Genomic DNA, 10,957 nt, shown 5'->3' on the forward strand with positions numbered 1-10,957 from the left:
CGAACACGCCACCTTAGGTGTACGTAGCTGGCGCCTTAGCCGGTTGAGCTATAGGCGCTGAGCCAAGAAATATTTTCAACATAAAAACGCATCCACAGACCTAGCAATATCCTACTTCTAGAAATAATCCCACATACCTGTGTTAATCCATAGTCCTCTCTAAAAAGAAAACAGAGTCAAGCCTTTCCTAAGTGTGGAATTTTCACTCTGAGCATGTGCTATATTTACAGGTGCAAAAACCAAGAAAGCAATGGAGAAATTAAAGATAGTAAAGAATTCTCATCTTTTGCAGAACTCAAGTTGTCACTCAGAGATCTGTGTCTGTGAGTTTCCAACAAATGGGAGGTGGGGAGGGGAATAGAAAAACTATTTTTGTTTTATATGTCTTCCAATCTAGATAACCAGAGAATCTTGTCTCCCATTAGTTTGTCTCTGATGCCTCTCTTAACATCAATGTTTTTTTGGGTTTTTTTTTGCAGTTTTTGGCCAGGGCCAGGTTTGAACTTGCCACCTCCGGTATATGGGGCCGGTGCCCTACTCCTTTGAGCCACAGGTGCCACCCTTAGCATCAATGTTTTTTAAAAAACAAAAAAAAAATCACTTGACTAGCTTAAAAAAAAAAAAATAGCATGACAGGCCTTACTGTGCAGCCCCCCAAAACTCAGCCTCATGTGTTTGGGGGCACAAGGCTACACAAAAACCACAGAACATCCATTTGCAAAAGGAGCCTGCGGGGCTGTCCAACCTTTTGGCTTCTCTGTACCACACCATAAGAGTTGTCCTGGGCCACATATTAATAGACAAACACTAACAAAAGCTGATGAACCAAAAAATAAGATCCAGGTATACTTTTCTTTCTTCCTTTTTTTTTTAATTTTTGAGACAGAGCCTCAAGTTGTCGCCCTGGGTAGAGTGCTGTGGCATCACAGCTCACAGCAACCTCCAACTCCTGGGCTCAAGCAAGTCTCCTGTCTCAGCCTCCCAAGTAGCTGGGACCACAGGCGCTCACCACAACGCCCGGCTATTTTTTGGTTGCAGCCGTCATTGTTGTTTAGTGGGCCGGGGTAGATTCAAACCTCCCACCTTAGGTCTATGTGGCTGACGCCTTAGCCACTTGAGCCACAGGTGCCAAGCCCAGGTATACTTTTCATGATAGCTGCCACCACACATAAACAAAAATCTCCTCACATAACCTGCATGCAGCCTATGAGCTGTAGGCTGGACACACCTGCTAATCAGGGTTCCTGCCAGGCTTGGCTAGGTGTCCAGAAATTGGCAAGTCAGGCAGGCCCCTCCCAGGAGAAATGTTCTCCAGGCCAGGCTCATGTGCCAGGGTTCTTGGTGCTCAGGGCTGCTGGCCTTGGCTGCAAGAAGTGGGCAGGAGGGCAGAGAGGGTAAGAAAAGATGCCCTAGCCTTCCCACCAGACACTGCTGTAAGCCTGGGGCAGAGGTCAGAGTGGATGAGGGTGGACTGCTGCTGTGTCTGTATCACCTCCTCCAAGAAGCCTCTAGACCTGACCCGCTGCCAAGGCAGGGAAGTGTCAGGACTTCCAGTTCCGGGGGGCGGGGGGGGGGGTGATGGTGGGCAGCCCATGGGGATTTCCAGGCCTTTGGGAACACTCTGGACAGCCCTGCGGCCACTTCCTCAGGCGGAGGGAAAGACCAGTAGGGCAGCAACATGATGTCCTCCCTTTGGAGTAGGAGTACCTAACATGAATCACCCTGGCCCACACCTCAAAACCCCTTCCTCCTCCAGGCAGACCCCAGGGTCACCCCTAGTGGATTTTGGAGATAACTGAAAAACAGAACTTTCCACCCCCATCCCAGAATTGACAACAAACACAGCCTAAGAAGCCCTAGTCCCAAGATATCCAGGCAGAGTCACAGGTGCTCGAGATCCTAAAACAACCATCAGGATGAGCCCTCCTTGGTCTCCCTGAGGGGTTCCTGTCAACAGTCAAAATAGGCTTCCCAGAATGCATGGCAGACTGATCTCTGCCCACAACCCTCCATGGCTCCCTGCTGCCTTTAGAACAAAGCAGATATTCCCTCACGGCCCACAAAGACCATAGCAACCTGCTGTATCCCTTTCCTTACACTGATGCGCTCTGACCACATGGGCCTCCTCACTATGCCTCCAACAGCCAGGCACAGCATGGCCTCAGGCCCTTAGCACACATTGTGCCTGCTTCCTGGCATGCTCTTCCCTTCATGTGCTCAGGGCTCCCTTCCTCTTGCCCTCAGGTCTCTGCTCAAACACCCCCTCTTTGGAGACCTTCATGATGGTCTTGGCTCTGGGGCAACCCATCTTCTATCTGCAACCTGGCCCTGCCGTATGTTCCTCCCAGTCCTATACATACATCATTTTTTTTAAAAGGACAGTATCTCAGTTGGCTTATGCCTATAATCCTTAAACTCTGGGAGGCTGAAGCTAGTAGATTGCCTGAGTTCTGGAGTCTGAAACCAGCCTGAGCAAGAGCAATACTTCAGCTTTAAAAATAGCTGGGTACTGGAGCGGGTTCATGTAGTCCCAGCTATTTGGGAAACTGAGACAAGAGGATCACTTCAGAGCCTCAGAGTCTCAGGTTGCTGTGAGCTATGACGCCTCAGCACTCTACTCAGGGCAACAAAGCGAGACTCTGCCCCCTCACCCCCCAAAAGATAAAAGACAGCATTTCTCTTTGTTGTCCAGGCTGGAGGGCAATAGTGCAATCATAGCTCACTGCGGCTTGAACCCCTGGGCTCAAGTGATCCTTCTGCTTCAGCCTCTCAAGTTACTGGGACTACAGAGATATGGCACCATACCTGGCTAATATTTTACATTTTTTATAGAGACGTGGTCTCCCTATGTTGTCCAAGCTGATCTCAAGCAATCCTCACACATTAGCCTCCAAAACTGCTGGGATCACAGGTATAAGCCACCATGCCCAGCTGCACCCTCATTTCATTCTCAGCCCTCCTCTCTGCTGGCTTTCAACCCTGCTCCATCTGCCATGGAATCTGTCAGGGTGACTGACTCATTCAGGTCTGCCCGGATGTCTCCAGTTTTAGTGCTTAAAGTTACAGATCCCATGAAATCCCTGTAAGTCCTGGGCAACCAGGATGGTTAATCACTCTAGTGCTGAGCTTTATATATAATAAGCATCTAATACATAACTGAATGCAAATATTCTGGGCAGCTGGACCTCACCTGGGGCTTACAAGGTGGGTGGGGTCTTGGTGAAAGCTATGGGCTCCCTGTCATGCCTCTTCCCTGACTCAATGTCTCTCTTGTAGACAGACTAGAGACACAGAGGCTCAAGACCCCTACCTGCAAATGGGCCCAGCCCCAACTGCAAGGCTCAAGCTAGGAGGAAAAGAAGACACCACACTGTCTGCTGGGCTGATCAACAGGTTCCATCCACCAAGGGAGAGTGGCTGAACCTCCAGGTGCTCAGGCTCGCTGCCCTGGCCCAACCTGCTTTACCCACCTCCATTGCCTCCCCCAGCCCCACGCTCCATCCTTGAAAGACCTTCTATATTCAGCAGTTGGGAGCTGTGGTCCTACCTGAACTTCCAAACTGTGTGCCGGCCAAGGAGGTGGGCCGGCCCTTCCCATTGGCCACAGGCAGGGGGAACATCTGCAAGGAAAGGAGAGAAAAGTGAGCAGGAGGAGGTGGCAAACTAAACTCTGCAATCACGAGCTTTTCACAGGAGGGCTGGGCTCTGGGACATGTGGGGACCGGTGGCCTATCTCCAACCAGGCAAATCCTGTCCACCAGAGACCCAAAGGCCTGCCATGCCCTAGAGCTGGGTGCAACTGTGGGCTCCACTGACCCCTGAGGTGGCTGAACAACACCCCTGTGAGCAACAGTATCCAGCAGAACCTCAAGAACCTTTACACAGTATGTTTTAGGCAACAGATACAATTTATCAGCTCTTAGAAGTGATACACACCTTGCACATTTGGGCTGTAAAGGGTACAATCATTTCCATTCAACAGGTGATTACAGCAAGTCCCAAGGCAGGCCTGAACTGCCCGAGCCTGGGCTGGGGTCACTGCATGTGCCCATGCTTCCTGGCAAGACGAGCACCCTCTTGTGTGTGCTGGCAATAGACCCCCATGTGGCTGGGAACGGGGCTCAACTGTCCCCCACATGCAAGGCTCTATGCTCAGGGGCTGCCTTGGGCAGTCTTCACCACACCCTATGAGAGGAGGCATTAGCTTGCCTGGCAAAAAGGGAAACAAGCTCAAAGAGGCAACAGGTTGAGGCAGAGGTGACACGCTGCTTGGGTGTAGGCTGTGTGCCTCACAGCTGATACAGAAGTGCCCTAAGGCGCTAAGGCATGGGACCGCCTCCCTCTGGTTCACCCATACCTAGGGCTCTAAGCCCCCAAAGATTAAACAGATTAGCAGCATTAACAGGAAAAAGCCAACATCAACAAACCCTTTTGCCACAGAAAAAACAAAACACATCCCTGCTTTACCCCAAGGGGCTGGGTTTAAAGATCCTGTCTGAGGCCCAAGTGATTCAAGTGGTTGGGAAAGGGACTGCTGGACAGGGTTTACCCAACAGTCCCTGAGACTATCCTGACAGCCAGGGAGTGAAGGCAGGGTGTTTCCGGCCATGCCCAGGAGTGGGGTCCCACTTCCATTCTACAGAAGGGGAAATTGAATCCATATTCTTATCTGGCCTCAGAAAATAAAACAAAGGCTCCCAAGGAGGTGTGGTGCTGGCTAGAGGCAGGTTATCACCCAAGACCACATCTTCTGTGTCCCATGGGAACTGGTCCAATCTCCCCATGGTCAGGGGGTCAGATTGACTCTCCCTACATAGGAAACTAAGACCTGCTTTGGGAGGGAGATGGCTTAAGGCCAGGACCAGAACCAAATGGACCCTAGGCCTGGGGGTTAGCCAAGCTCACAAGAGGAACTTGGGTTGCTTCTGTTTCTATTTGCGGTGTTCTGTTGGACACCAGGGGCTATGGTGATATGGCGCCTATTAAAAGAGGGAGCACCAGACCGCGTCCTGTAGGCTCTTCAAGTCTCGTGACCAGCCCAGACTGGCTCCTGTATCCCTTACAGCCTCAGTTTCTTGTCCATGTGAAATGGACTCAGGGCTTTGGCCAAGTGGGTTGTTGTGAAACCCAAATGCACATGGGCATCTTGCTCATGGTAGGGGGCTAAAGGGTGCTGACCACGGCTAGCTAGGGTCCCGTGACAATTGCATCCTGCCACCAGCACTCACTCCCCACCTCTTTTACCCTCACACCATACCCTGCCAGGCCTCAGAACTGCCTTATGCCTTCATGAGGCCTATCACTCAGAGCCCAGTGCCCACTACGGGTCCTTAATGTCTTTTTAACAAAAAAAGTACATGTATAGAGCCAGGAAGAGGTAGGAATTTAACATCCTAGGATTTCATTTTCTTTCTTTGTATTTATTTTGAAAAATCACCTCTTCGTGGCCAAAAGACGTGGTTCCCTTTAAGATTTAAGTTTGCTTGTTCTGCCCAAAAAGGAATTTTTTCAAAGAAATAAATCAACTCAATTTCTCTGGGGCAGGTGGCACAAGGGCAGCTGAGAAAGCACAGAGGAGGAATGAAGGCAGTGGTGGACTGAGTGCTCAGGCAAGCCCCCCTCCTTATGACATCAAGGAGAGGAAAAACACTGCTCTGTGTAAAGAGTTCTGGAAAGACCAGCACCTTCCTTCTTCTCCACCTCAGTTTCCTCATCTGTGAAATGGGCTACTGGTTCCAACCTTGGACGGGGGAAGATAGTACCTAGGGGCTTGGGATTGAGTCCTGCAGGGCTGAACCTGTGCCCCCTCCAACTCCCCAAAAGCTGGTCTGTTCCAGCCCAATAGTCTGTGACTTGTCAGTTTAACAAAAAAACAACCAAACTGCACCCCTGGTTACTCAGCCAGGAAAGCAAAAATAAAATGGGGCTTAAAAATATCAGCATGGCCCTTCCGGAACTGTGGCCCCTCTGTCCCTCGGGCTGTGTTTTTCCGTAGAGTGGCTGATGTTGTTTCAGTTTGGGGACTTTTGTTTTTTTGGCAGACCTCAGGGCCCTGTGCTTCATACCAGGGGATGAATTCAGACTGAAAGTGCCCTCCCCTGACCTATTTCAAATAAAAATTGTGCTTACCAAGGATGGGGGACGGGGTGTGGGCAGGATTTAAGAGTTCATCCATAGTTATGCCAGAAGAAAGAAACCGAGATTCTTAGGTTTTTCAGAGAAATACTGACAACCCCCCCCAACACCTATAACATGTGGCCCCACTGCACAGGTAGACAAACTGAGGCCCCTGGTTCTCCAAGACATTTAACTTTTCCAGCAACCAAGGGGGCCTCTGGTTTGGGGCCTCACTAAGCCTGTCTGAGCTATGCGACCTCTGGGAGCACCCTCTCCGTACCTCCATCTGCCCGGCTGCAAAATGGGCCATTCAAAGGTAGATCAACACTGGAAGACCATGGGAGCATATGCCCTCCCCACAGAGCCTTCCTTCTCCCCAACCACCACCCTGAACAGTAGTAACACTGCTTACTCCAGGACAGGCACTATCCACCCACTCCCAGTTCTAGGACTCCTAACAAGGTCTCTCTGGTCAGCCACACCCAGGCTCCTAGTGACCTTACCTCTTCACATTGGCCCTTGCAAGTGACTAATCGAGGTATTAGGTTTATTATGTGTCCTCTGCCCACACAAGACAGGGAACCCTGTATGGGCCGGGATGTGGCTGCCCCATTCCTGGAGGGTCCCACAGCATGGGTCTGATTAGCACCGGGCACTTCCTCTTTATTTTGTCTACACCCCTGATGAAGCAAATGATCTGGATTGCGCCCATTTTACAGATTAGAAGGTCAAGGCCAGTTTGCTCACCCCAGCAAGCTGAGGCCTTAAGGCTAAGCAGTCAAGGCCAAGGCCTATCCCCCCACAAAGAAGCAGAGGCCAGTCCTTCACTCTCTGGGCCCCAGTTTCTCTATCTGTTAAGTAGCAGGCTATACCCACTTTGGCTGGGCAAAACCCCAAGGCTGCATGCACTGCAATGTGGGTGTCAGCCTGCCCACTGGAGAGGACCTCAACTCCCCCAGCTCCTCCCAGAAGACCACCCACCCAAACAGACTGAGGGTCCACTGGGAACATGTTCAGAAGACCACTTCTTTCCCTTTAAAAGTCTCACTATTTTGGCAATGGAGGGTATGTCCAAGAGGTGGGTACAAGCCTGGGCTGAGGAGAAAGGATCCAAGCTTACCATGCTGAAGTCTAGGAGGTCACTGAGTTCTTTGTCAGTGCCCACAGGTGCCATCCTCTGAGGCTGGTTCATTCTCCAGCAGCAATGGTGGGTAATGGGGCCAGAGTGGGAACCTCAGACCTAGAAACAGCCCTGCATGGCAGATGCAGGGACAGACAAATGGAAAACAAGAAGCAGAAAAAAGCAGGTTGAAAGACTATAGCCTAGCAGACAGATGAGGAGTGGGGAATCCTTTAAAAATGAGGCTAAAGGGGAACAGATAGGGAAGCTGGAACTCCAGAGTTTGGGTCTCTGTAGACCCCTCAGGGAGTTTGAAAAATGGGGAGAATGTGTAAGTTCCCTCAATTCCTTTGGCAGCCATCAGGGAATCAAGTTGCAAATTTTAAACTGGATGCAGAATGGCCAGAGCCTCCCCTCTCTCCATATTTCCCCTTCCAACCACTCCAGGCTTTGCCACTGGCCCCATCCCTGGGAAAGAATAATGGCACAGCCCCACAAAACGGGAAATCTGGTAATCCACCCCACCCCCAGAAGCTGTCATAGTACATTGAAGTCACCCCAAATTCAAGTCGAAAGAAATCCAGGAATCAAAAAGCCACAAAGCCCCCTTCCTGGCTTTACAGCTCAACGTGGGGGTCCCTTCACAGGGACCTACCAAGTTTCCCTCACTCTTAACCTCCCTGCCCCCTCCCCAGAAAAACTCAACCAGGTTCAGAAAAGAAAAAAAAAAAAAAACACCTGGTGTTGTTTTATTGTCACAATGTATCCAGGAATTATTAAGTAACTTTAAAAACGTCCTTTGCCTTCAGCCCCTTGAGGGAGGGAGTCCCAAGACCAGGGTTCCCCTTCCATGGCAGCAGGTAAACTCCATTATAGGATAGGGGATCTACCCGCTAGGTCCATCCTACTCCCAGAAAAGTGATTCAAGTCTCCTCCCCAAAGACACAGAAGGGAAGCTGAGTATTCCCTAGGCAGGACAGCACCCAAGTTCAGAAGCAGAGAAGCCCCACTCTTTGTTTGCCCACCAGAGACCCGCTATGAAACGGGTGCCCTCGGTTCACCCTGTCCCCAGCAAAGTTTTTTTATTTTTGGAGAACGTGTGAAACTGACTTTTTTGAGGAGTACAAAACCGCACTTTTTTGTCAGGTTGCTGAAACTGATTTTAAGACAGACTGGAGTTGAAGGGGGGGGCGCCGACTCGGGTTCTTATAGGTGAGCATAAAGACTTCTGGGTCTTCACAAGGACTTCTGCGACTTGGAAAATGTTTGAAACCACTTCGAGTGGAGGGTGGGGGAGCCCGAAGCGTCTTTCTTTCGTGGGGGAGGGGCAGGAGGAGGCCCGGGAAACCACCCCTACCCCACCCCCCAACCCCTGCAGCCGGTGCAGGCAGCAGCGCCTGGGAGCCCTTTGAAGCTCGCGCCACCGCCTCTCCCCGCATTAACGCGGAGCAGATGTTCTCCCAGCGCCCCCCCCCCCACCGGGCCCCCAAGCCCGGGCCCCCCAACCCGGGACCGCAATCTGCCCGGCGGCCCCTTCTCCGCGTAGACAAAAGGATTCTCCCTCCTTCCCCCCCCCCCCAAACTCCGGCGCCCGGGTCGGAGAGAGCTCCCCGAGACCCCCCGCGCCCGGGGTAGGGGTGTCCCAACAACAAAGTTGGGCGGCCGGCGTGGCGTCCTCCACGCCCCCGACTAAGGGTCCGCCAACTTTCTCTGGTGCTGCCCAACCGGGGGCTAGGGGCGACGGCGCGCGCTGGGCCCCTCCACGTCGCCGGCCCCCCCCAACGCCGCGCAAAGTTGGAGAACAATGACTCCACGGCCGCCGCCCGCGCCCGCCGGGGCGCACCCCTCTCAGAGCCCCCGCCCCTACTTCCTCCACGTTCCCCCCTCCGGGCGCAGGGAAAGGCCGGGGTCAACTTTGCACAAAGCGCCGGGGGTTCCGCGGCGCGTGCCCCCAGCTTCCTGAGGGTTCCCGGAGCGGTTACCTGCTCGGCGCGGCTGGGCACGCAGCGCGCTAGGAGCGGCAGCATGAAGCGAGGCCCCCCAGACAAAAGGGTATAGCGGCCGGGCCTCCGAGGGTCGCGCGTGGGCGGCGGTGCCGGCGCGTGGCCCGGGCCCCCTTCCCCGCCCAGTGGGGCCCGTGTGCGCGCGCGGCCGACCGGGATGATGGGACAGCAGAGTACGCGGTAACCGTGGTACCCGCCGCCCGAGTCGGGTCCGGCTCGGCTCCGGCCCGCTACGCCAGCAGCCGCTGCCGCTGCCGCTGCCTCATCTTCCTGCGGCGGGAGACATGTTCCGCCCCCCACCCGCGCCCCGAGCCGGCCCAGCCCCGCCCAGCTCCGGGCCCGCCCCCGTCCCCCCCCGCCCCGTGCCCCGCCCAGAGGCTCCAGCTATCCCTCCGCCGCGCTCACGCCGCCTGCACCCCGCCCCACGTCTCGACCCTCCCGAACACCCGCGAGAGAACCCCTGAAGTCCACCGGAGCCCAGGAGTGGGGTTGCCCTTGAGAGGACCGTTGGCCAACGACGCGGGGACATGGGAGGAACTATCTTACCGCGCGGAGGAACACGGAATCTCAGCGCACCCCCCGTGACGCAAGCAGACGAAAAGGATGGTGAGATTGAAAGATAAGGTGAACGTAGGTGGCCAATCGAAGAACGCCAAAGCCTAATTGGCGGGGTCCCTGGCCATTCGTCGCGCGGTCCCTCCGCTCTCTGCGGCGGAGGTGGGACTCTCTGAGCAAGAAGAGGTCGAGAGATACGAAAGGGGTGGGTTTGGGAGTTGTGCTCTTAGGTTTGCGTGGCCGCCCGCACGGCCTTCTTGGCTTGGTAGTGTCTGAGTTCCTGGGGCCGGTCCTGGGTGTTGAATGTTGCGAGCGGGCCTCTGAGGCCCAGAGAGAACTATATAGACCCATTTTAATTGCGGGGAGACCAAGGCTCACTTTGGTTCGCGGTTAGCGAACCCCCGAGTGGAACCCCTGAGCTGTGCCTTAAAACCGAAGCCTCCGTTTCCTCATCTGTAAAATGGAATTTAAATCTGAGTTTGAAAAACTTAGGCTAGATCTGGCTTTCTAGTTCATAGTAGTGTGCGTCTACATTTTGGTCAAAAGTTACCTCCGTGGCTAGGGGCTCTTCAGCATTTGAGGACAAAAGTAGTAATAAATGGCCAAGCGTGGTGGCTCACTCCTGTAATCCTAGCACTCTGGGAGGCTTAGGTGGGTGGATAGCTTGAGCTCACGAATTCCAGACCAACCTGAGCAAAAGCAAGACCCTGTCTCTACTTATAATAGAAGAACTGAGACAAGAGGATCATGAGCCCTAGAGTTGGAGGTTGCTGTGAGCTATGATGCCACGGTACTTTATCCAGGGCTACAGCTGGAGATTCTGTCTCAATAATAATAATAATAATGATGGAGTGCGCCAGTGGCTCAAAGGAGTAGGGCGCCAGCCCCATATGCCAGAGGTGGCGAGTTCAAACCCAGCCCTGGCCAAAAACTGCAAAACAAACAACAATAATAATAATGATAATAACAACAACAAAGAAAAATACAATCTTTCAGGGTTCCCTGGGGCCCCAGAGAGAAATCTTTCCCCTAGGCTCTAGTGACCTCGGCCTCTCCTTGTTCCAGAACCTGCCAGGTTCATTCCCATCTCCTGGCCATGTATTCCCACCCCCATTATCAAACCAGGCTGAACTTGATTGACCCTCACCCTTTTTTTTTTTTT

General features: G+C 53.2%; 1 protein-coding gene across 7 annotated transcripts in view; it reads right to left on the reverse strand.

Moving 5' to 3' along the window:
* Nucleotides 1-9,461, reverse strand: part of TCF3 (transcription factor 3) — a 42,601-nt gene extending 33,140 nt beyond the window's left edge. For all 7 annotated transcript variants that reach the window (XR_002773138.1, XR_002773137.1, XM_023512533.1 and 4 more), the window contains exons 1-3: nt 9,220-9,461; nt 7,238-7,369; nt 3,548-3,620 (exon numbers count right to left, since the gene is read on the reverse strand). Coding sequence is in view for 5 of the 7 variants with exons in the window: in XM_023512533.1 (XP_023368301.1) it covers nt 3,548-3,620; nt 7,238-7,309 (145 nt within the window). In the remaining 2 variants the exon portion in view is untranslated. The remainder of the gene's footprint in view (nt 1-3,547; nt 3,621-7,237; nt 7,370-9,219) is intronic.
* Between the last annotated feature and the right edge of the window lie 1,496 nt (nt 9,462-10,957).

The sequence above is a fragment of the Otolemur garnettii genome, unplaced genomic scaffold (genome assembly GCF_000181295.1).
Source record: "Otolemur garnettii isolate 467f Iridium unplaced genomic scaffold, OtoGar3 scaffold00029, whole genome shotgun sequence".
NCBI lineage: Eukaryota > Metazoa > Chordata > Mammalia > Primates > Galagidae > Otolemur > Otolemur garnettii.